At 39.4% G+C, this 27573-nt stretch overlaps 1 protein-coding gene across 1 annotated transcript; it reads right to left on the bottom strand.

Moving 5' to 3' along the window:
- On the bottom strand, window positions 1-26184 carry slc7a14a (solute carrier family 7 member 14a). Its single transcript, XM_031737101.2, has 10 exons — window positions 26110-26184; window positions 14017-14548; window positions 13438-13674; window positions 10091-10308; window positions 9798-9944; window positions 7858-8066; window positions 7619-7766; window positions 6151-6646; window positions 5799-6035; window positions 1-4676 (listed from the first exon to the last, which is right to left on the bottom strand). Exons 2-10 carry the CDS (start codon window positions 14321-14323, stop codon window positions 4378-4380), a joined length of 2298 nt encoding a protein of 765 aa, XP_031592961.1. The 5' UTR covers window positions 14324-14548; window positions 26110-26184; the 3' UTR covers window positions 1-4377.
- Between the last annotated feature and the right edge of the window lie 1389 nt (window positions 26185-27573).

The raw sequence follows: 27573 nt of genomic DNA, 5'->3' as shown, positions 1-27573 counted from the left end.
TATCAACAACTCAGCAAAAACAGTGCACCCAGGAGCAAATTAACCACACATATGGAAGAAACCTTTAAAAAACAAAAATTTAAAACAATTACATTATACAGCTTTGTGCCAAAATATACAGAAGTGAAAAGGAATAAAATCTGCTGTTGCAAGAGAAGCCAATCTCAACAAGTCCAACACACACTGACTGGACGCTTGGCCACAGTGAACACAGAGCACAGGAAGAACATGGCACGCCTTCTCCAAGACTAAATAAACAAACAGTAACTGACTTTAAAAGCAACAGAGGCAATCTTTGATTTTGTGTGTAGTTTACCATTTATAGAATCGTATTAAAATAGTTTCTGCGTGTTTTCTCTTATTAGTCATTAGTATTCTTACTCCTAAACCATCTATAGTCGTATTGACGTCTTGAGCAACCATTTGAAAAACCTTCAAAGGAAAAGATTAACGTTTATAAATGAGCCTTTTCATTCTAGAGAGACTACGGCTGTTAAAAATATATTTTAGCAGTTTCTCCCAGGCCTCCTTGTGATTAAACAAAACCACAGAAAGTGAAGACTGATAACGCCACCCAACTCTGCTGTGTACACCTTCCCGAGGAGGGTCCGTGAATGGGAAACAGCTGTAGAAAAATACCTTTCTTTTAGTTCACTCCTCCTATAGTGTTGTACTTTTCACTGCATCGTGTCGTTGCAGAACAGATGCATCGGAGTCTACACTAATACTTTAAATATTAACGAAATACTAGCACAAATTCAGAAATTATCCTTTATACCAATGACCAAAGTCACTTTTAATAAAAGAAAAATCTGTCTGCTTGTGATAAAGTAGCTTATTAGAAGAGAAGAAAAAAAATTTAGCTGTTTTTTTCTCAGGTCTTCACTCTGAAGAAACTACAGATATCTGTACGTGAAAAGTAAACAAACATTGTGGACTTTGGCTTGCAGAGGTTGTGGTTGAGAAGATGGACAAAGAGGAAGTAGGCATATTGTAAGTGCTTGAGGAAGGATGTGAGAAGAGCAACCCACATCAATGTGTTTGCTACATGTACTCCTTCTTTTTCAAATGGAGTCCTGGTTCTCATACCTGGGCAAGGAGATTACTGAGGACAATAATGTGCGATTTGAACTGAATATCGTATATAATATTCCTTTAGCTCTTTCATTTAACATAGTATTGAGTTATAAAGTAAAATTCTGGGTTCCCATCAGAATAGAAAAATGCAGCAAAGTGCAACAAATGCACAAAATCATCCTGTAGGATAGTGGTTTTATTTAACCTATGAAATTGTTAAACATTAGTCCTTCCAGAGCAGAGAGGCCAACGTTCCCAGGTATAAGAATTAAGCCTGCATTTGGTTTGGTTTAGTGTTCCATTACAGGTCATTGCGATCAGTCACCGCATGCAAGTACAACATGTATAGTCTGGGCCTCGTGCATGACAGCATGCTACACATTCACCAGACGATCACACTGAGGCGCAGGCGTAGACCACAAACGCACATCGCACACACATACAGCACATGCATTCGTCTTAATACACACACGCAGATCAGATAATATAGAAAGTCGACTGTACAGTCCAGTGTGAGAGGAATGGCATCGCCTGAATTTGCTTTTTTGTTTTGGCTGAGCTATGAATGCAAAGCTGTTGGATTCTTTTGGCTGAGTTAGGAAGTGATCTGAGTGGGTATTTTGGCTCAAAAGTACAAAATGAAAATATGTTTAGATGTGTGCGAGATTTAATGTGCAAATGCTTTTCCAACTGTATCACCTAGCATAATGTTTATATTGGACAATTCTGCAAAACTTTCTATTATTTTTTCCTTTGCCAACCATAAAAAACTGCTATAAAATATCAGTTCTTCTAACATCCATGGCTGGAACTTACAGTGTGGTTTAATGTAATATTGTGGTCATAAAATATGATCCCCCCCCCCCCTCAAGTCAATAACCCAGTCACATTTCCATAAAAGATACTAAAGTCATGACCTTGGCAGACTACACAGGCTTCACGCTCAACCGCAACTAAATTCAAACTCCCTAAACTTCCACTTGCCTGCACAGCATACTGCTCCGTGCACTGGCTACCTGCAGAATCATTCAATGTGAACATAAATCCCTGCGTATATGGAGTTGGTATAATCTCTTCACTGGACATCACCAAAGGGCCTGTTTATACAATAATTTTTTTATTACTTTTTTAATTTTTGGTTTGTTTTATTTTTGTTTTGCTTTTTTTTTTGAATGTGGATGGTTGTGAGGGGGGCAGAGGTGGGGTGGGGGTATAGCGTGGCATCCTTAGATTTAGTGCATTAGACAAATAAGGCTTCCCTGGAAGGGACTGATGCAGCAACAGGGGCAAAAGGTACAAGAAGGACAATCAGGGCAGACAGCAGCAGCAGCTATATAGAAGAAGCACCCCCCACCCTTATAGACCAACAAAGCGGTGTGCTATTTGGTTGATGCCAAAATCAGTTATAGTGCCATGAATGGATAAATTGCACAATGCCTTCAATGTAAAGCACTTTGTATTCGCTTGTTTAAAAGTGTTTTACTCTTAAACATGCCTTGCAATATACTAATTATGAAATCCAACCCCTAGCCTTGGCTGTAGCTTACTCGTCCTACATATTAAACCACACCGGCTCATTATCTGATCCAGCTGATTTTCACAAGCTCTTCAGAGTGCACCAGTGATTGTAGGTACCATGTGAAGAGTGGGACTTCAGCACAAGCTACATGTTTTAAAAACAACGTAGGGCCAAACAGTGAGGTTCACTCATACCAGCTTGAGTCTAGGTGGGAGCAGGACCACAGGGAGTGTAGTAAATGCTCCAGTGACAAATCAGAAAAGCGATAGCGGACACCCTTAAGTGAAACAGGAGCTAATAGATCGACAGGCCATGAACAGATTGCTGTTACAAATCCTGACTGAAAACCAATCCTGGCTCTATCACTTGTGGCTTAAAGTGGATGACATGGCCCGATGGATATCAAGACGAGGGTGAGGTGGCAGAGAGAGGAAGATAGAGTTGGTTTGGAAGAAGAAAGGAATTGTGGAACCTTATAAAATGCAAAGAAGAAGAAGGAATGGAAGAAAGAAAAGCAAAGGAAAGGAGGAAGAGGAAGGATTAGATTTCATTTCATTTGGTAAAAAAGAAAGCAAAAAGAACAAATGATAATAAGCCAAAAAACATTCTGAATGAATTTTAAATAAAATTATATACTGATCATGCAAAAAAAACAGGAGAAAATATGACTTTCTTCAGAGTAACCATAGTGGTTACCAGTTAGGATTCAGCTCATTCTCTCTTGCTTTTATATCGACTACTCTCTCCTCTTTTCCGATATACTGATGAGTTGATTTGTTGCAAGTGAATTCACGCTGAGCTTCATGCTGGGGAAGAGTGGGAAAAAATACCTATACATACAGAGTAAAACAATCTGAAGAACACACTTTATACAAACACAAATATAATAACCCATGTAAAGGTGGATTTTGAGTGTACATGCAGTACACCCTCAAACGCACGCGCAGGCAAAATTAAAGTAGAAAACCGACATAATCAGAAACTCACGTACACATACAGTAGATGAAGGCACTATTGCAAGCAAAGTCCAAGTAATATTTGTGACAGAAAACATCAACACCCTTTCCCAAATTCACCTCAGAATCACTTGGGCTAGATGTTTGGGGTCAGGGAAACATTTAAAGCGAGAAATAACGCTGAGGGTTAACGTTTTTTTTTATTATTATTTTGAGGGTACGTGCTGCGCTTTTTCTTTCTGTTGGAATGAACGGAGAAAACCAGAGCTGTCCACAGGAAGTCATTTGGGCTTGCCATGCTGTCATCTAACCTTCCTGCCTGTCTGTTAAAACAGGATGGGACATGCTGATTCATCTGCCCCATCTCGTTGCCTTCTCCTCTATTGTATCTCGTAATTCTGAGAAATAAACAGTTAAAAAAAATTGCTTAACAGACACTCTCATTTGGTTCAGAGTTCAGAGAGCCACATTATATTTTATCTCTTGCTACATCTGCACTTTTTCTGTCTGGCCTTTCTTTGTGTGTCATGTGGATTCCAGTAAGTAATAACAAGCAAATGAGTCAAGACACTCATGACCTTGACATCTAAATTTCTGTGGAAGCGGGGGAGCCAGGCACGGTGGAATAAAGTGATAGAAAAGCAGTTCCACTGCCAACAAACAATCTAGCCCAAGAGCTGGACACACAAAAAAACACACATGCTGGCATGTACACACACACACACACACACACACACAGTCATTCGTGCACTCACATATTCTTCCCCTCCCATCCCCCAGGCAGCAGACAAGGCAGTACATTCAGGGTAACACAGAGTCAGTCCCTTAGAAATCCATTGGATCCTCCTCCGCGAGGCCATGATTGGCAATGGTTCTGCCTCCACTTTTCGATGGCATCCCATCATTTTCAGGTTTTGCCACAGGGGGCGAGGTTAGCCCTGATCCCCCGTCTGGTGCACCCCAGGTGTCAGTGGTAGGTGGGTAGAAATCATCTTCGAAGCCGCAGAAGCCTTCGTCAACACCTTGATCGTAGCGCTGGTAGGTGGAAGCATGCACTTCATTCTCTCTGGCTGTGATTTCCAGAGTACTATTCCACATGCCATAGCCAAAGTATATGAGCACACCTACAAGAACAGAACATGTTAATATTCTTCACACATACATAATCCAGTGGATCGTGTTTATTAGACCTTGGGGCATGATTTTAGTTGCTTAAATAAAAATACAGAAAAAAAAGGAAAATCTCCATCAACCTAAAAGCTCTGTTGGACTCTCCTTCTTTTCCTTTCAGCTGTTCCCTTTAGGGGTTGCCACAGCAGATCATTTGCCTCCTTCTCACCCTGTCCCTAGCATCCTTTTCTGTAACAACAATCAACTGCATGCCCTCCTTCACTACATACATGAATCTTGTCTTTGGTCTTTCTCTTTTCCTCTTGCCTGGTAGCTTCATCTTCAAAATCCTTTGTCCAGTATACCCACCATGTACTGTGTACATGCCCAAGCTATTTCAGCCTTGCTAGCGGTCCCTCTGATGGACTCACTGTTAATCTTGTCCATCCTGGTCACTCCCAGTGAAAATCTTAGCATCTTCATCCCTGCCACTTTAACTTAGGCTCCTGATGTTTTGTCAGTGCCACTGTCTACAAACCACATATCAAAGCAGGTCTCACTACCTTCTCGTAAACCTTCCCTTTTGCTCTTGCAGCTATAAAGGCAGGTCAAAAATAAGTGCTCAGATAGATACAACTGAGGCAGGAAAGAAAAGGAAAGTTAGATGCCCCAGGTTTTCCACAATAAAACAAACAAGTAAGTCACACACAGTCTATTCTGTATTGGTCACAAAATTCAATTAAAAAATAGTTATTTTTAATTACTCAGTTGTTACACTAAGTATCAGCTGTCATGAGTCATTGATTACAGTGCAATATTTTGGTTGGGTTTTTGTTTCACTGCTACATTGAGATGGAAGCAGCCAGTGTTCATATAAACCATTGCCAAACATATATACATTATATTCTATATAATTATATTGAACTATTTCCATACATATAACATGGAAATAATTCAGCAACCAACCTGCACAGTGATTAAACATGACAAAACAAAAAAAAAAGTCTCATTACTTTCCTGCTTGTCCTTCAACATGACTGACAGGTGTGACTGACTAAATAAAAGCATTATCTGTTCTCTTTCTGAATGTTTTAAAGTTAATTTAAAAGCAAACACATAAAACATCATTTACTTACCCACGAGGCACCAGATTGAAAATCGTATCCAGGTGATTGCAGACAGTTTGAGCATGAGGTAGATATTAACCAGCATGGCTGAAGCAGGTACGAAGGGCACACAGGGTGCCATGTAGGGAAGTCGCTTAGGATTCTCTGGCTGCTGGAGGATGATGATGACCAGTAGGGCAATGATAATGATGAAGAAGATCAATAGCAGCAAGGCCCACCAACGACCCTCCCCAATAGTGCTAGCTCCTGAAAGGAAAGGAAGAAATAATTCATTCAATTCAGTTCAACGCATTCATTTTTGTTGCCTAACCTATGCTTGAATCATACAGATTTGAGTGTGAGTTTGTTAACTTGTTCTCACCAAAAATTATGAAGGAGCAGAAAGCAAAAATGAAGATGAAGAGCAGCAGAACACACACAGTGACAGTTTTCCCCGTGGCTGGAGTTGGTCTATCCATCTTTCCCGGTAGGCCCAATCGGATCCTCAAAGTATAGTAGCGTGGTCCAATCAGCTTCTTTAACCGCCGGGACAGCCCACCTTCTGACTCTTCTGCTTCAATACCAGTAGTCATATCCACTGTACCATAGTTAGGGTGACTGGCCGTGTATGCATTTTTATCTGGTTTGCCAATCAGCATCTCATTGTCACCCAGCGAAGGCAGGTTTTTGGCTCCGCAGGTGTTAGTGGGCGGACCGCCATACTCATCGGCCTCGCTGGTTGGTGAGCAGGCGTCTTTCTCACACTCAGCCAGAACGCCTTCCTTCCTCTTTTTATTCTGCTCCTCAGAGAGAAAGTTCACGAAACCATGGATGTCTCCCTCAGGTTGGTAGCGTAAGAGAAGCACACAGAGACTCACCTGCAAAACACATGTCATTTATAAACAGGAGCTCCATCACAAAACCATTTTTAATAGTGCCATTCCCATTCCACAAGAATTGTGTGGATGTTTTATTTCAAAACAAACAGCTCAATAATAAGTTTTTACAAAAATGTATTTTATTTTATTTCAAATGTATTAACCAAAATTAAGAGTTTTGTTTTTGTTCTGACTGGTTCATAAATCAGTGACTCATTATTATCTTAGTTAACTGCTTACCATCTGACTAGTATTGTGCAGCCATGGGTAGAAGGTAATCTTTAGAGCCTGATGCCCACATGTCTTTTACATACTGGTGACTCTGTTAAGATTTGTTGTCTATGAACACATACAGCTATCCTGTTATCATAGGAAATCATGGACTGGAGAGATTATTTATCCTAGCAATGTATCTGTTATTGTGTGCAGTATTTCATAGCTCCTTCAAAGAGCAGTGCTTTCTTGTCAAATCTGAATGTACAGCTATTTAGGAGAAGAATACCAAATCTTTCTGTTTTCATGCTATAAATTTCTTAGACTTGAGATGGAAGCTGAGCAACGCATCTTCACTTAGTTCTTATAAAACAATTGTGGCTGGATTATGGATGCCCCCTGGTTACAAAACACTGCGAATCGATCTCTGTAAGGCAGTGTAATACAGTGAGATTGTGGCTTTGTATTGTTCTGCTTAGCAGTTGTTGCTAGTATGTTTGTTTAGACATCCTTAAATACATCTCAAGGGCTTTATCCAGATATATTAAATGCATTCAATTCAATTCAGTTCTATTCAATTTTATTTATATAGCACCAAATATCAACAGTTGCCTCAAGGCACTTTATATTGTAAAGTAAAGACAATCAGATGGCCCCCAATGTGGGAAGGAAAAACTTCTTTAAAGAAAATTGATCTAAATAATATTGAGAGTAAGCTTCATGATGTACATGTTTCCATTATTATTATCCAACACTCACCAGGGTATAGGCCAAAAGCGTTCCTATGGACATCATCTCTATGAGGTCTCTAAGGCTGACCAGGAGGGACAGCAAGGAAGCCAGAAACCCTGAAACCACACAGGCTACAACAGGGGTCTCTGTGTAGGAAGACACATGGGCCAGGAACCTGTAAAAAAGAGATGAGTGGGCTGAGACTCATAAGTAAACATCATTAAGACTGATATATAAATAAAACTGCAAGCACTGTGCGAACTAACTTAAAGAGCAGGCCATCTCCTGCCATGGCATAGATGACCCTGGGCATGGGGAACAGCGAACCCAGGAGGGACACAGTCAGTCCAGCTATAGAGCCTACCGCCACTATGTACTTTGCGAACATACAACCATGAATGGCAAACATCTCCATCAGTGGTGCATCTTCGTCAATTTCATCGTATGGTACCATCAGTGTCAGAATGACAGAAACCTGGAATAAAAAAAACAAACATAGTGTTGATTATTACTAAGAACTTTTTACTGCAGTTCTCACCATGAAATCAAAATCTCATCATGAATCTATTAAAGTATAGAGAAACTTTAATACCAGTGTTAACAAGCAGAAATATTATATTTTTGCTGCCAGAATTATAGTGTATTAAACAGACACCCACATGGCGACAAAAAGAACAAACAAAGAAAAAAACCTCAAAAAGAACGGGATGATGCTGCAGAAAAGAGACTAATTCGACTTATTGCGGAGGCTTTTCTCAGAATAACTCTGTGGAGCCAATAGTCACATCAACATTTAGACCCTAGATACTAAAAAGTGTTGAGCTACATCCTCAGAGCTTCGTTTTGCTTAGCTAATATGTTCAGCACACAGCATGCTCCATCACATGCAAAGTGGTCATTACTCGTGCCTCGCTCAATATGTGTGTCCCTGTATCTGATGTGTGATATCATGCAGAGCCATCTGTCACAAATGCTGTGCTGCTAATCAGATAGATTTGCATCAACGGATTACAGAAGGGGAGTAATAATAATAAAAGGCACTAACCCCTTACAGAAAGGAAGTTAACATCCATTATTTACTGTATGAAAAGACTAGCTGACACTGTGTGTGAACCAGTCTCAAGGGGGATAAAGTAATCTGAAACGAATCTACAACAACATATTTGCTTAGAGCACAAATCTGATCCCAAAATTTATTTTTCACTGTCCCCTCATAGTCAGCTAAGTTTAGTTGGCAAATTCATATTACCCATCTCCAGAGCAAAGGATTTCCCAGAAACAATAATCAGCACAATTCTCTCCCCTGCTGCTCATTGCCCCGACCTAAACTGAAGAGCACAGTATTGCAAGGTCGTACAAGGATAGATATGTCAGCACTAACAGTGAATGAAAAGCTCAGAAACTGACAAACAAGCATAAGTTTGCCTTGCAAACTCTTTGATTTAAATGTACTGCAAAAACCAATGTCACGCACACACACACACACAGAAAAAAAAGATGTGACAGGTAATGTGTTTAAGCTGATTTCTGAAGATTGAACAGCAGCAACCACGGGATCCTCACAGCAGCAGAAAAGTTATTCCAAGCAGCCTACAGTGAGTGAGATCAAAGAAAGGTGGAGATTAGAGAGAGGCTGGTGCATAGGAGAGGGATGATGTGGAGGAATAGATGTGACTGTGAAAGAGAGAGACAAGGATTTCAAAAAGAAGCACTCGAGTTTTTGAAGTTGATGCAATCTCTGCCCCACAAAATGCTGAAAAATGTCTCATATCTGATAGGCTGCTGTTGCACAGCACCCATAGCAACAACCATCCAGCACACATTAGGTAATCAGGAAAGCTGTGCGGGCTGTATAGGTGGAGATCAGAGATTAGGTACACACCCACAAATTTGAAATACAGCATCTTCATATTTATTCATTCCGTGTATTGGAAAGTTGTCAACATTTGGGGGAGAGCAGTCAGCTGAAGCTAAAGCTGAATTTCAGCACATGATAAGAGATCAATATTCTTTAGGTTTATAATTAAATTAAGTCATTTTACAAAAAATATCAAGGGAAAGCACCATAACATGAATGACGCTCTACTTTGTTATACACAAAACTATTAGTGTGAATAACAATAGATTTGTTGATTACTTAACAATAGATATATAAAGAATAGAGTGGTCATGTTTGTTTATGCAATAAGTTATAAAGCTAACTCACAGAGACGTAGGCAGTGAGGCAGGTGATGAGTGAGGCGGTGATAGCATAGGGGATGGAGGTGTTGGGACTCTTGGCCTCTTCTCCTGTTGTAGCAATGATGTCAAATCCAATAAAGGCATAGAAGCAGGTGGCTGCACCCTGCATCACCTGCAACACAGAGGAAAGAGAGCTGATGGATGTCCTAAAGAAAACAACCAAACAGCACAGATACCCTGCTGATAGTAGGGGGCTTTCTGTTTGTTTGTTTGTTTGTTTGTTATTGTGTGTGTTTATATATACATTCGGATGCATACCCCTGACCAGCCGAAAGGCAGAAATCTCCCCTCGTCCCAGTTCTCCCCATTTACAAAGAACAGGCCAGCGATCATCATGAACACCCACACTATAAGGTTGATGACGTTCAATGCGTTGTTGAAACCAACAGAGTTCTTCACACCCAAAGCCACTATCACTGTCACCAGCAGTGCTATCAGCAGCGCCAGTAGGTCTGGGTAGGACTGTTCTCCTTTACCTGGAGAGGAAACACACATGCTTGAATACACAGAAAGACATAAAAGTGCTATCACCCAGTCACTGTGGTGCTGAAGATGAATATATCCATTTTCCTCTGTGTTTGGCATAAAACTGTTACTATCAGTTTGAGTAATTGCTTTGTTATTTTTTCAAGAAAATACTAAATTGTCAGAACAAGTCCTCTCACAGTTAAGCAGGTTTCTCAGAGAAATGATTTTCAATTTCTTATTTTGTCTGATTAACCCAAAATTTAAAAGAAAAGTAGAAAATCCTGACGTTATTAGTGCTAGTTCTAAAGCTCTGTCAAATCAGTTTAACTAAATATAGTTTTTATCAGAAGTACACATAAAGTACAATCATTAATGGGATAAATGTCAATGCAAATTTGGTCTTTTAATAATTTCTCTGAATTTTTCTTTTTCCAGGGTGGAATAACTGTACAACATACATCTAAAATCAAGAACCGGGTGCAACATTTTGAATTCATTTTGGATTTTCTCTAATCCACACAGGGTCAAACATACAACTTCAAATGTACCAAGCTTCACCTCAACCCGACGCTTTTAGTACCCATTCACAAGCTTCTGACATAATTCTGGCTGGATATTTAACTACTCTTCTTGGCTGATTTGGTTTCCTGGCACCGGCCCGGCTTTTAAGCATAGCACACAAATTTTCAAAAGGGTTGAGACTGGGGCTTTGGGAAGGTCATTCCAGAAGCTTAACATTAGCCAGCCTTATCCATTCCAAAACCAGTTTTAATCTATCTGTTGGAACACCCGTTTGTGTCATCTAGCTATTGATCTGAGGTGAAGTTGATGGATTTTGAGGAGAAGCATAAAGAAGCCTCTTCCTTCTATATCATTCCATCCATTTAGTCCATTGTACCAATACAATAGTGGCAGAGATACAGAGCATGTTCATAGGTTTGAAAGCCTCATCTTTACTCCTCCAAACATAACTCTTGTCATTGTGGCCAAATAGTTCAATCTTTGTCTCGTCTGACCATCAAACCTTTCTCTATAAGAACTTTAGCTTATCCATGTGGGCGGCTGAAAATTTGAGTTGAGCCTAAAGGTGTCAACTTTGGAAAAGGGTCTTTTCAAGGTAATCACCCTCTTAGTCCATGGCGACGTAACCGTTACCCTGGTATTCCAGCAGTTTCCAGTTCATGGCAGGCGTAAGCCTCAGTGGTTCCTGGTTTGCTCCGAATGCCTTAACCAATTTTCTCTTGTCTGAGGGTGACAGTTTGGACCTTTTTTTCAGACTCTGACAAAGTGGTGGCAGATCTGAATACGTTTTACTTATGTACAATTATTTGAAGTGATGATCATGGAATCTGTCATGAAAGATGTTTGGCATACAATTATTTTTACCTAGAAAAAGAACAGTTCAAAGTTTAAAGAGCTAAAAGGAAGGTGACTTACATTTGTTTTTGTTTTTTTTAATGATGTTTCACCTCTCATCCAAGAGGCTTCTCCAGTTTTGAACTGAAGAACTCATCCATTACCTGGATTACTGAGAACCCACATAGACAGAAACTGTTCAAAGTAATTATTAAATGCTCAAAATTTCCACACCATGTAATCATGTCCATGATCACTCTATGTAAACATCTGACCACAACCATCTGAATAAATATTCCCAGACTAATTTGTTGTTTCCAAGAGTTTCAACCACTCTCATAGAGTGTGTAGATAATTCTCCAAGGGTCTTCTAGTGGTAACATGTGCAATTCACAGGTCTGGTCCAATAAAACACCCAAAGCCATGGTTTAATAAAAAATTGAACTTTCCAACTCTGTTTAATTTCTTGGCAACAGAAAGTTGGAAACACCTTTAGATTTGGCACATCAACCGAACTATTTTTGTATGATAAGTTGTCATAGTGAAGTACTGCATTCCTAAATTAGATACACTACACCCCACCCAGTTGACCATTACGGCAACAAATTTTTAGATGCACATGTTCCACAAGAACCCAGCCTGTGTGTATTTGGAAATGAATGAGATATATTTTAGTTAGATTTCACAATTTTTCCCCTTGGGTGTGGAGAAACAATCATTTCTCTCCAACAGGAAAAGGAAACATCAGCTTTCCTTGATCATTTGGAACAGCTGGCCGTGACACTTGTCATGTGACCACTACCACCACTTTTTCAAAGGCCAACAGGAAGCAACTGATGAGGCAGTGTCAGCCAGATAGAAACAGAGCTGGCACACACATCAGCTGGAGTACTGCACAAGATAAGCAGGCATCCTCCTCATGGTAAGGTTATGGAAAACTGTGTTATATAGAATTCAAGATGATTTCATAACAGTATGACTTCCAAGATAAGCTGCATAAAATTCTTTGGTTGTTCCTGGGAAAAATAAATTGGTATGGTTTGAATGGTTTCTGAGATAATGTAAGCATTTTTATATTGGTGTTTTTATTAAAATTTGAAAGATGTGTTGTGATTATCAAGGCAATGGGAGATCCTTTGTATGATAGAAATGGTGCTGCGCTTCTATTCCACACTGATAAAGTAAATCATGACTCTTAGGAACAAGTCGTGTTAGAGAGCGAATACGGAATAAGAGCAAAGGCTGGATTTATTAAATGTACTTCTCTGAGTTAACAGATTTACCCAGCTGTCACTGAGTCAAAGTCTGTTCAAGACCTCAAAGAGGAAGTGTTTGTCTTAACTACAACTACAGCAAAAGGAACAGAGCTCTGTCTGACCTTCTTAAGGAGAGTGGGGAGGGGGAAAAAAGATAACGTCTCTCCAAAAGTCACTTGGGTCAATGCATGTTTTTACCATTAAAGCAAACATGCTTGACAGCTGAACCAAAATAACTAACTGTAGCCGATTGCTGATAAGATGTTGATTCTAAATGAATTACCCTGGTTTTTAATGCCTTAAAAAATGTGCCTTCAAGAAAATTATCTCACAGGTGATTTCTAAGAAGCACTTTGGCTTCAGTTCCCCGAAATATTGTAACTATAACACTGGAAAAAAAAAAGCATTCACTGTAAACCTGCAGTACTTTTCACAATACTTGAATGAATTCCAATCCTGAGAAAATTAGAACCAGAGAGAACATTTATCAAAGCTGTCATAGCACTGCATCTTTGTGCTACTTACCTAAGCCGTTGAGTGTTCCAATGTGTGAAATCATAAAGTTGCTGATAGTGTGATTGGCCAGTGAGTCCGCCATGCTGCTGAGAGCTGACGCCCCCGCTGCTGTGCCAATCAGATATTCCAGAATTAAGTTCCAACCGATGAAAAAAGCCACACACTCCCCCACTGTCACATAGCTGTATGTGTAGGCTGAACCTGTGGTCTTAGGCACACGGACACCAAACTCTGCGTAGCATACTCCTGTGGGGGAGACAGCAAGGGGAGTACAATATAGTCACACATAAATTCAGACACATATCAGTGATTTGACTGCATTATCACCAGAGTGAAAGGCTAAATTGAAACTATTGATATGAGCATTAAAGTATAATTTACTATCTCTTGAACCTATTATAGCTGTGCCCCTATAATGTCATTGCCCTTGTAATAATTGCATAGGTATTACAAGGCTTTTCAAATAAATCTTACCAGTTTAATGGTAATAAGAAGGACAGCAACCTTTATACTGCGGCTACTGTCCCCTTGGTGTTTATGTGATTAGAGAAGCCTTGCATACATGAGCATGCATAGCTCTAGTCTCACCTGACAGAATGGAGGCAACAGCAGCAATAATAAAGGACACAATGACCCCAGGGCCAGCCATCTCCTTGGCAACCAGTCCAGAGACCACATACATCCCCGTCCCGACGCAGCTGCCCACACCCAGCGATACTAGGTCCACCGTAGACAAAACCCGGGCCAGTCTGGTTCCATGTGAGCTTGTACCCGATATGGCTGAATCTAACATGGACTCCACAGGCTTGGTCCTGAGGACACGGGATGCAAAGGTGTTCCATGTCGACCCCCACTGTATCCTGCGAGGATCCAGCTTCCCTACCAGACCACTCATATTGAAAGCCAATGGGGAGTAGTGGAAGATACTGTTTGACCAGTGTTTTTCCTTAAGTTCTGGCTGAGTTCTTCAAGAAGATGTGCAGAGCACTTTGGAAGAGGAATTATTCCTAATCCAAATAAATGAAGAGAATCTGATTTTGTCTTGATGTCCACGCCTCTGTTTTCAGGCTCAGTAGAATGCCACGTCAGTTTTTCCCCACATAGTGAGAGAGAAAGTAATCTGAAAGACACAAGAGGGATAATTTATTTTTAAAGCATTTCACAGCCCATTGCCTACTATTATTCATCTGACACAATGCTTATTTTGGAGTATGCATGCCAAGACATATCAGTTCAAAAGGGGAAATGTATTACAAGTTTGTCCACAAATGAGGTGTACCTGAATGAGGAAACCGCTAATTAGAAGTCCTCTCCCCAAAGCCATGTTGCTATAGTAGCAAAGCTCATTAGTGACAGCCCTGTCACTAATGAGCTTTTATTTTGTTTGTAAGGGGGAGAGATAGCAATATTAAACCTTGGCAAAACCTCTTCTGTAGTGTTTACTGATAAATAACTGTAGAATCAGAGGCAACATACTTCAACTACAACATCTTCACCATACTTAACGATCACTCCATTAAAATTCAGAATGAAATCTTTAACACATTTATTTACAGACAGAAATCTGACATTTTACTCTTATGTTAAAATCATATTGGGGGCTTTTTACATAATTATTATTAATTTATTGGCCTGTGTTTTCACATAAATAAATGCCATATTATATGATGCATTACTTCAAAACAAGCTTAAAGTTTTTAAATGCAAAACCATAAAAATCATAGGGGCTGAATGTTTTTTATCCTTTCAGTATCAGTTGAAATTATCTGAATAATTCAAATGCAAATGTGTAAATTCCTAGTGCTGCCCTAATGCAGGTTTTTCTGCCACGTTTTAAAAAAGCGTCAGCAAAGTCGAGTGAGTAACAGATTAGAGATGCTGTTGAAAAGAGAGCTATTAAAGCCATCAATTGTAGCCGAGTCCACCTCTGTCTCGCTTAACAGCAATGAACTAACACTCACCATTCATCTACTTTAAACAACAAATTCAAGTTACTGAACAAACACACTTACATTCAGCAGACCCACACTGCGCGCCCTCAACTATAACATAAGCCACTCAAATGATGACTGCAATTACCCAGCTGTTTAACCAGATAGAGTGGGGCTGCTATTGTCACTGCACTTAGTGGGTGTATTACAATGTGCAGCAGTATAGAAAGCTTAAAAGGTGATTCAGTTTGAGCATGGTGGTTAGCTCTGGGTGGGGCGGTACCTCTTAAATTCTGACAAAAGGGATTTTCCTTAATGGAGCTGGTATGAAGCCCTGTAGTTATGAATGACGTGCAGAACCCTTCTGAAATTAAAATTCAGAAATTTCCAGTCATAACCATATATAATAATTTATATTTAAGAACATCTGATCAGTGGAGTTCTTACTCCTGGGCATGTAGATGAAATTCTGCTTCGATTCTGTATTTGCACACACATTCTAGCAAAAGTTTTTATTGTTCTGCAGACATAAAATGATGACATCTTATTCAATTATTGTAGATTACTGCAACAAAAACTCCTTTATTCTAGTGCCATTTATGTTTTATATGAAAATGTACTTAAATGAATGACGCAGTCACAAAATGTGACGCACAAGTGAGCTATGTGTTACAATCACTGGACAAACAACCTGATATTTATGGAAACAAGATTTTATTTCAGTCATCTCATAGAAGCAATCAATAAGAAATAAGAAAATTGAAATTGAGCGCAGTAGTGCTCAATACTTTTGTGTGTGTACCGAAGACAGAAGAAGATGAACATGTTAGGAGAAAAGAATGAGGAGGATGAGCAGACTGAAAAACAGCAAATCTGGTTTCATTAGTGCACTAAGCTTTGATCACCTGGCTCTGCTTTGTCAATCGGTGTGTGTGTGTGTGTGTGTGTGTGTGTGTGTGTGTGTGTGTGTGTGTGTGTGTGTGTGTGTGTGTGTGTGTGTAGAACATGAGTGTCCAGACAAGCCAGCCACACCTTAATACCTTAAATTTGAAACAATGATATCTATACATGAATTCAATCACATTCAGCCAGTTTCAAAAATGTCATAAAAGTGGCAGATCAGGAAGAAACACGTTCCATTTCGTGTGTACTAGAGTAAGTGCCACACATACACATACAACCTTTCATCAGTCTATATCTTTAATCAGATCATACAAGTGCTCTGCTTTTCAGAACATCTGCTCACTTAAATATTCTAGGCCAGTTTTCATTGATGATGACCACCACCTGTCCTGCATTGAGCGCGAGCTATTTGAACAGTCGTACTCTAGATCAACAAAACAGAGCCGCACAAAGCCCCGTGGCAGCAGGTGTTCCATCTGCTCTGGAAAAGTGACTTCATCTTGTTAATAGTTGTTCCCGGGTTAAAGGTGTATGTGATAAAGTGTCCTGTTGATGTTCTCTGTGTGACCCTTTTATGGTAAAGAAATACACTTTGCTTTCTAGAAGGTGGCATGATGAATGAATCAATCAGAGTTTGTAACCAGGAGGCAAATAACAGATTTCTGGATCACCCTATATAATGAAAACCAAAACCTCCCTCATTAGTAATGAGTGCATCATCACAGCATCCAAAAGAAAATCTGAACTACATGTTTTTTTAGAGGTAAGCACTAATCTCAGCAGTAATAATCCCACTCAGTGTATGTAGAAGGTGGTACACATCTGCAACACAGGCCCCGAGCACCTCTAACAGAGACAGACACTGCTGTTCTTCTGAGTACAGTGCAGAAGCTAAAATGCCAGTGGTGACACTGGCTACTAAATTATTTAATAGAGTGTGGTTGCAGGCAATACATTTTATATTTTTGCCTATTATTTAAATATCTTTCCATCAGTTAATCTAATTATTTCTTTCACTGAACTGCAGGGGAAGAAATCTTGGAAATTAACACGTACGTATCAACAAATGTGTAATGTTCACAACACAAAGAGCTAAAAGCATCGCTGTCGTCTCTCAGCATGGGAGGAACTGTTTCACACTGTAATGGATTTTTGAACTAGACACTTCTTTGTTCTTCTTCTATAATTTTACAAGCTTAAACAAACACCCATTTGTGCTGATGTATAAAGATCAATAGTTAAATCCCTGTCATCATAATCACCACAGCCACCTCTAGCATCTTAACATTAGTGTGTTTCCTCTCCAGATAAGAGAGCTGTCAGAACATCTATACTTGTGTCTAATCAGCCATGACTAAGCTTGTTTCTGTGTCCGCCCCTGCCTGTGTCTGAATTAACTGGATGAATAACCTGATTGAGCTCTCATTGCCTTTACAGTAAGAGCTGCTGTGGTTTAATAAAGTTGAGAGCACTTCTAATTCACTCAACACTGATGTGGAAACCAGTCTGCAATGCATGGCCCTGGCCTCCACAAAAATTAGACCTGGCATGCTGCCCTGGCCCCATTCTCACATCCTGCAGACAGAACAGGAAGGAGTTTTCAGTAGGGCACCTGAGTCAGGGAAATTACAATTTTTTTGTGAGTTTGTTTTCCGTTTTATCACACACTCGATGTCAGTGTCACTGATGATTTGGAATGCTGTTTTTGAAAGAGAAACTAATGTAAAATGCAAGTGATCAAGTTTGTCACTTTGTAATTGCTTTTGTTTTAGCACAATTAGCAAACAGGATGCTTAAAGGATGCTAAATTATATTTTATTTTAGCTTAACAAACGGACACACAGACAACTTATGTAAAAGAGAAAATATTACTATGCATAATTCATGTGTGTACGTGCGTAACTCGATATTAGTGCCTCTCAGTATTAAGAGTTATGAGGCTAGCCTCTGTGGAGTGTTACACATCAGCTCTTAGAGCCCCATTGAGTCTTGAACACAATAATGTATTACTATCAATCACTATGACTAATAGCAAATACCCACTCATTTAATCACAGCTAGTTCCATTTAGGCAGACATTATTATTAAATATATTCTGGTCTATATGAACCAGCTCGATTTTTCATGAGTTCCTATAGGTCATGTACCCGAGAGCAAAATTATTGTGCTAAAAGCACAATGACCCAGTCAGCAGATCAATAAATATCAGCAGGAACTGAAGGTTTGAACGTGGAAGTCCTAAATTCATTTTCCTCTGCATGGCTGATCTTCCTCTGTGGCTGATTTAGTGTCTTGGCTCACTGGCCGCAGTGTCCCTGTCTGACAAGCCTAATGAATCTGACATAAAAGAGAAATTGCCACCTGCCAGGTTGATTATGTTGTCTGGCTCATCAGTCACACTGTACCTATCCCTGTACGACCAAAGGCTGTTTTTTATTGTATACATGAACTCTGATTTGCTGGAGTTTCATGGAGTAGGAATATGCTAATATCATACATCCTTTGTTTTATATTGTAAAATAAACTGACTGAAGGTTTAAGAAGGGTTATTTTAAAGAGACTTAAACTCAGTGGTGCAGTGGTTAGCAATGTGCCTCACAGAGAGAAGGTCCTGTGTGTGAATCCATTGGTCAACTGGAGCCTTTCTAATATATGATTATGCATTGGTAAATAAAATGGGTCAAATTATATGGTTTGGGAGCCCTTTGATATTTCATCAGTGGAGCTCAGTAGAGATCATGATCCAACAATGTTTGTTGGATTGATATCTCCTAATTTAATTTTCAGTTTATAATAATATAATTGCCAACCCACTGTTTATTTCAGGCAGATGAAGACACATGAAAATGTCTCTTTACTTAAACACAGGATGAGACTACCTGGAGAAAGGGAGTCATCATCCATCAAGGGGTAAATAATGTGTTGTAAAGTAATGGTTGAGACACTATCAAAGCAACAAATGAGGAAATTATTTTCTGCGTCATCACAGTGCACAAGAGCCACGTAGGTACATATCCTTATTTGTTCATGCTGTTATGATATGTTTTACAAGGTGTTTCATATGTAGAAGGACGCACAAAATGTATCGAGCTCTAAATGTAGAGCTATATACATTTTGCTCACCTATATTTTGATGTGTATACAACAGGACTATGCAAAGGCTAACTTTATTTTTGCTGTTGTTTTTCTTGGAAAAACCACAGTAAACTGATATATTTCGATCAAACCAATTTTTTTGGTGTGTTTTTTTTAGCAAGTTGTATTATGTGTTAATATAAGTACGACTCACCCATCGAGGTCTGGTTTAAGATAGAATTCACATCTAAGAAAAGAGCCACCTACCATGCTTTTCTCATCTGTTACTACAGAAAAACTCTTATTCACCATTTTCTTATCTTGTGATTTTAATCTTGTGATTTTGAATATGCTAATTCATTCATAAAATGTTATAATTATGGAGCACAAGACAGAATTAAGACAGACTGTGTGGCCTTGGAACTTGAAATGGGCTCGGCTCACAGTGTAAATAAACAGCATGCTGCTGAAACTTAATTAAGATTCAGGAAAACACGAGAAATCTGTGTCCAAGTGTAGATTGGGCAAAGATTTTCTTAAAAAAGCCAAAAAAAAACTAATGTACAGTATAAACCAATGAGTGGTTAAATGTCTCGAGGTTTCCAGGTAATGTATATAGTATCCACGTTACTGTAATTTCTATTCCTTTAGAGTATTGGAATACACTTTTTGGCTGTCTCACAGGATTACTCTTTTAATGACTACCTGGACTATATTCTGGCTTGCAGATAGCTCTGAATCACTGCGAATTTTAACCATTAACCTTAAGCCTGTTGAGGCATATTCTAAATTTCTAAGAAACCAGTAAACACAGGGAGGAAATGTTCCATTTCTCAGTCCACTTAAGACATATAATGCTTATCTATCAAAAGTTTACAGTGTGGAATCGCCTGGCACTAGTCCAAAAAGGTACAGACCAATTGCTCTGCATGACTGACCTGTCAGCTGGTCTGCTCCACTCACAGTTTGGAATGCTACATCCTCATCTATCTTCCCCTAATGCAGCATAGTCGGGGCCTGGAGCTTAAAGCAAAATGGATCTGCTTCTACACTGCAAGATAAATAAAAACAGTGCTGTCATTCCCTCTGGCTTTGTGCTTAACCAGCCATATCAATGACATCTCTGTCAATGTGGCCTAAAGCCCTAAAGAAACAACAGGGCCATCTGACACACTCAGGGACTTACCCCAGTTGTGACTCCCTTAATGTGCAAACTTCGACTGAAGACCTGGCCTTAAAATTGGCTTGTTGATTCCGGTGGCCCTGCTGAGTAATTCTTTGACAAATAACTCCAAAACCATGAAACGCTGGTAACACTCTGAAGCAATGGGAAAGGAAATATTGCCTGTGGCAGCCAAATGATGCTTTTTCCTCACAGTATTGTCACTATATGTCCAATTTGCTAATCCCTCTCCCCACTGTGGGCAGGATTGTCCCACTGTAGTTCCTCAGTCAGAATTCTATATCACTGACAATACATCTGTCATAAACCATGCCTTTAACACAACCCTCTCTAATCTCCACATTTCCTTTCTAATATATTCCCATTTCAGCTCTGACAGTGCAGAGAATTGTTTGTCATCTTATACCGCTCAGCACTAAATGAATGTAGCGCCTGTTGTGTGCACTGCTCACCATGTCGAAACAGTCCTCTGCCAGTTGACAGTCTTTTATATTTCGATTCCACTTTCACCTGTTCAACCACTCCACACTACCAGGTGTATTTCATCCCCGTCTCTCTCTGGCAGTGTTTCTCTGACTTCTTTCAAAGGAAAGCCTTGGGGTACTTTTCGCATAGCAAGTAAATGGATAAACTGAATTCTGGTAAATGACCAAAATTCGAGTTATTCGAAAACAACCTTGCATTTTAAAGTTAACACACCAGTAAATGCCAGATTCAAAGTTAAACAAGACTGAATGATGTTCTGTGCTTTGTTTTTTGGTTTCTTTGACTTTTCTTAATGGTCTGTGCTGACAGTTTTGAACAGACCAATGCAATTTTTGAGGAGTGACTGACTTGAAATTGTAAAAAAGCGAGACAAACTGAGTCAAATTAATACATTTATAAGCATTTAACTAATGACCTTTCATTTGTTTTGGGGGTGAACATTTATTTATGAAATAAATACATCATATTGAGGAATACTTTTCTGACAGCACTGTATTAATATTGTTTTATAATATGGAGCTATTTTCAGAGATCTTTTTTACATTCCTGTATTGCGCTACTATTGTCTGTTTGATGTAAAGATGCAAATATTAGGTTAGTTAACTGTTTCTTGTTTCTGTTTTCCAATATACCCTGGGCAACACTGAAATGAAGGGAAAATGAGGGGAAATAGGACTGTTTGGGGTAGAAATAGGACAGAGCCCCAGAGACATGCAATCATTCCTACACAACCAATTCCACAGATTGAAGCTACTTCGTAGAGGTGCAAGATCATTGACTGCATTTGTCAGTGGAACAAAATGCCTTGGTTCACTATTTTATTGATTTTTTTAAATAATGGCAGCCAATTGTTTTTTGAAAGGCAAACCTTGAGTGGAAGAAATGGGTGCTGCATCTGAAAGTGACAAATACATCAGTGTGTGCAGACTTTTTTATACAAATTACAAAACTGCATCATCCAGCCATTTATATTCATCATCTACCTTTTAGCAAAGTGTTTTTCTCCAGCTTAGAAACATACGCTTAAGTGGCAGCTTTTAGCTTTCTGTGATTCAGTATACTCATTTTTAGGAACAATCTCAAAATTGCAAGAGAAGCCTATGAAAAGAAAAGTAGAAAAAGCCTATTTTTATGCAAATCTGCTCCTAAGTAAGCAGCCACTGTCACAAATTATAACAGAGATCAGATAACATACTGGCCTTCAAGTCTTTTCTTCTCTCTCTTTCTACCTGCCTCTATATTTGTCTCTTCCTCTTTTTTTTTTTATCTCTTTTTAATGCTTGTTGAAGCAACCTAACCTGAGGTGTGGGTGTGTGTGTGTGTGTGTGTGTGTGTGTGTGTGTGTGTGTGTGTGTGTGTGTGTGTGTGTGTGTGTGTGTGTGTGTGTGTGTATGTTTTCTGATTATATTAGCCTTTATGCGCAAGCAGACTCACTGACGTCAGTGCTGAGCAGCAGGAAGGGTGATGGAGGCCAGTTGGCCATTCATAAAATTAAGAGCTGATGTTTACGTGTCTAAGTTTCTCTTGGTTAGTCACAGCTATATTTTACAGTATAGAAATTAGTACATCACCTATTCTAAAGAATCAATCAATCATTTTCTTAACCTCTTATCCAATTCAGGTGTACCTGTACCTGTCATCTGTCTACTGCAGCAAAGAGAGAAAGACACACACAGCTGCACCTATGGTCAGTTAAGAATTGACTGACCAATTGACTGAGAGTCATAGTACCTGGATACTCAGGTTAGCAAAGTGAGAGCACAGGGACTCCACACAGGCCGCAGCTAGCTGCTGGATTCAAACCCATAACTCTATTGTTGTGTGCTTAACAGTGCATCACTGTGCTGCTCATATTCTATTCAAAAGTAGTTATTTGCAATATACCAGAAATATTTTGTGCTGAAGGCAAATAAAGATTTTAAAAATAAATATCAATTCCCTTTTTCGTATGTGTCTTGTATCTATCACACGCACACACACACTCACGACTCTTCTGTCAGCGCCCATTATTGCTAATAAAAATGAATGAGAGGCCAGTAGCATTTCATAACCTCTGCAGTTACATAGTTCCTGCCTGCGTCTAAAGCCTTGAACAGGAGCAAGACAGTGTGGTTTTGAAATTGAAAATAAAACATATATTATTTATGTGAGTGCAATATTCAGATTCAGGGGTTTCATTGCTAAAGCCTTACTAGATCTGACACGACCAGCTAGTCTCTGGTTGCTCACTGGGGCAAGAGTCAGAAAGCTTTCGATTAATATTCCTGCCAAGCTGATATTACTAAGTCTCTTTGTTTATTTTGTTATCCTTTTTTTACTTGCACTTCCACACATTTCAGCATTTGCTAGTTTTATTTAATCGATACTTCAGAAAAAAATGACAATTTGTTAGGCTTTGTCGATGCAGGGCAAGAATCTTGGGAGAGAGCAGTGGGGAGACATGCAATAAATAGCCTCGGCACACATATGAACCCACGGGCCTCTGCAGTAGCCTTAAGACATATGTGTCACCTGCTCAACCCAGCTACACCACCCGAAAATGGCAGCTTTATCAAATGTTGCATCATCTAGGTTAAGAGTGCATTGTTAGTTTATGTATGCATTGTTTAAATTTTGTAACACGAAGAAATCATAACACGTGAAAAAACCCATATGAGTTTATGAATGGTACCCTAAAGACGTGGCATCTAAAAAGTGTTTTCATTACAACAGCATTAGTACAAGCAGATACATTAAAGGCTGACAAAATAAATAGATAAGTAAACAATTATATACAAAATATTTTAAACACTTATTAAACTACTTTACTGCATTGAAGGAACCATTTTTCCGCCCCTCCTTTGCCACATCTCCACTATTGTTATCTAATAAAAGCTATTATCACACGTGCACCGTAGATATCGACTTCTCTAAACATTACCCAACGTATGCATGAGAATGCACATGTACAGAGCAGTCGTATTAGTAATCAAGCACTCCTTGACATGTCAGCTCGCTAGTACAAATCTGTTTCAAGTTTATTGTGCCAATATGAGATCGATGAAGACAATAGTCCAGTGAAATCAGAGCCAAGTAGTGGCCATCTTATATCGTTCTTCCTGCAAGTGCATCCCGACCTTAAACATTTTATTTCCAGTAGTGAGAACACATCTGAAGCAGACAGTCTCCTGCTGTGTCCTGTGATTCTTCTAACACTGTCTGGAGTTATTTTGTGAAGACAGCTAAAGACAGAAATGCTCAATAAACGTCACCAACAAATGAGCTGTGCCTTATCCTCTTCATTCAGCTGCAATTTCACAACATCTCTTCAACATGATAACATTCAGTCAGTGCAAAGGAAATATAAAAAGGGGGGGGGGGCAGATGCCCCGATCTTAACCTTTGTTACTGCTAAAGTGCCCTTAAGCAAGGAACGACTGCCCCTCAAGCTCCTCTGATGGTGTGTCTCTACATGTGACTTCATCCTCCAATGTGAGACCTGGATATGCTGGAGGCTGTTTGACAGAGTGTGTGAGGGATATGCAGACAGACAAAGTGCAGTTTCTAAATTGGTCTGTTATATAATCTTCTGCTTCTACTTCTTATTGTTGTTTTCAGCAACTCAATCATCAGCATCGGCATCAACATGGTTTTCATTTTGCTCTCGGATGTCCATTCACTGGTTTGGATGGACTGCTTTTGACTTAAATGCTAGGAGCTTCTGAACATTTACTGCCTATCCAGCTTGCATAGATTTTTCTGTTTGAAATAGTAAAGTATTAATTATTATTAATACTTTATTATTAAGTATTAATATTGATCAGATATTAATATTTATACATTTTTACTACTTGATTCTATGATAATCATCCCAAGATTTTTTGCTTATTGATATGTCCTGAAATTCAGAGCAGTATCACAAACCCAAACTGCCATTTAAAATCTGTAAAATAATGTGTGTTAAAAAGCAGTAATTTTGCAATGCCCACTGCCCTTTGAATTGTATAATTCCATGTTGGCAAATTAATTGCTTCTGTGTCAGGAGCATGCCATTTCAGAGAAAACCTCAGAGTGCATGCAATCACAACGCCCGTTTTAAATGACAGAGTTACAACTGAAATCAACTTCCCTTATTTCTGTAGCAGTAAAAGGCACCTGTTGAGCGATGACAGGGCCATCAAGCTTCAGCATATTAGCAAGCCATCTGCAGACGACTGCTTTCAGCACCATGGACAGCACGACACCACAAGTGTGTTTTTTAAAGAATTAAGAGCAGAAAAAAAGAGACAAGGCCTTATGGCAAATGAGAGAGAAAGAACGAGAAAGAGAGAGAGGGAGATCTGGCCATGTCATTAGGGATTAGCCTAGTTGAACTGGTTGAAGCTTTAGTGCTCTTGTCCTCACAGATACACACATGAATCAAGTAACATAATAGTTTGTTTTACTGGACAGACAGATAGATAGATAGATGTTCCAAAACAAAACTAGAATGTCCGCATACGATACAGTGTTCATGGATAAAATCTATAAAGCTTTATTTTTCCTACCCTGCCCTGATCATAAAGATCAAGTCTAACTCTAATTATGGCATATCTTCTCTTTCTCCGACACACCCACTGAGCCAACAGTCTAGATAGGTAATAACCGCATACATACTAAAAACTACAAATGTTCTCAATTAAAGAACCCACCCTCTTTCATGTGGGTCCCAGTCGCCACTTTGTCTTGTCCTGTCCTCCTCTCGACCCTCCAAGCATAGCCTCCTGCAGCTCTAGTCCGCTGGGAGAAGCGATACCCGCCCTAAACTCTGCCTTCCCCCTTTTTTCTCTCTCTTAGGTAAAGACGCTCACCGTTAAGGTGACAGGACGGGACCATTGACCGACCATTCCGTCCACTCCGCGAAATCATAAACACACTCCCTATAGGAAAGACGCACGGTTTCCGCCACGTTATAATGCGCCATCACTCGTGAAAAAACTGCACAAAGGAAGACAACAAAAAAGGGTGGGGGAAGAGGAGGGTGGATAGGTGATAAACGAAGGAGGAGGGTGGAAGGTGATCAAGTTTAAGATAACACGATGCTAAGGAGAACAGAGGGGAGAAAAGCGAAGGAAAAACACTCACTGTGGCACGGCCGGATTAGAGGATACCCATGTCGGATGCTGCAGTCGGTCACCAGCATCAGCAGCAGCATCTCCGGGCTGCGCGGTGCATCAGCGGCAGACAGAGCGGGAGGGAGGGTGAGGCTGATGATGTAAAAAGCTTTAAATCATTCAGGAGCCCGCTGCACGACATGTGACCGTCGACACTGTGTATTATTCATCCGGTTTATTTCCTGACCGGCCAAGACACCAAGCTGACCGGACATCACCGTTGCAGTCCACCCCCCCGTGACTTACACTGATCCAGCCATGACACAAGGATTATCACTACAGTACGCCCACAATATGCCTAAAATTAACATTCGTATCTTATTCGAATGAAATGGAGAACATTCGTTATTACTGTTCATTTATGCTGAACGTATGTGCTCAAAGACTAGAAAAGTTCTGTCCAGGCCAGTAACATAAAACGAGGGTATAAAACGAGCATCCCAGATTAACAACTGAAGAATAGTTTAGCTATAACATTTTTTTAAGTATAAAGGATATAGGGTTTTAATCTACTACAGTACATAATATTAAAACTCTTAGTATGCAAGAAATAACTTCAACTCACTAAGAAAATATTTGCTTTTAAGACTACAGGAATTACCTTTTTTTTAGTTCCAAAATTAGTAAAGAGAGCTTATATAGGTTTAATATTTTCATGCTGGTTTTAGTACTTTATAATTTTATCATGCCAATTACCAGTATATCATGAAACTACCAAACAGATCTGCAGTAACAAATCATCTTTCACAATGTAAAGCAGGTGGTATTCAGGCATGCCTGTAAAATATAATGATATCAGATTTAGACAGCTGTTGAATAGTTTCTAGTCAAGTGGCAGAATTGATTCCTAGTGTGCCAAGAGGACCCAACATTCACTAGCAGTGAGAGTCACGCAAAGGCCTGTTGCTAAATTATTAAGCCTGTTGCTGGTCTCTGATCAAATATTCAACAGATGGCTATGTTGTTTGCCATAGATAGCCTGTTTATGTCATTGTGTGTATTTGAGTATGTTGAGGAGAAAGAGAGACAAAGGCTGTATATTTGACTTCCTGTGCAACATCAACATTGCCAGTGAATAACCTGTTCTCCAACTCACCAATGTCAGCAGCCATTAAGCTGACACAGAGCTTAACACTTGTTTATCAGCGATATTTCTTTACAGATATGCCAACATATACGTTGACTTGATGATTTTTAGGAAAAACTAACAAACAAAACTCTCTGTTGCTGCCAAGACATTAAGTAATTTTTATTCATATCTGAAAGTGCTTTACAATAAAAATGAATAACAAATGAAAAATAAAAGGGTTCCTTAAACTTCATGCTACACATAATTGCACAGTTTGCATAGAATAATACAGCAACAACCTGTCCTCCAACCGCAGTTCCAGAAATGAGCCACTTCCAAGAGCTTGACAAAAAAGGTAGACTTTAT

This window comes from Oreochromis aureus, linkage group 19 (genome assembly GCF_013358895.1).
Source record: "Oreochromis aureus strain Israel breed Guangdong linkage group 19, ZZ_aureus, whole genome shotgun sequence".
Classification (NCBI taxonomy): domain Eukaryota; kingdom Metazoa; phylum Chordata; class Actinopteri; order Cichliformes; family Cichlidae; genus Oreochromis; species Oreochromis aureus.
Note: the sequence above shows the minus strand (reverse complement) of the source record. Positions and strands in the feature narration are given on the sequence as shown.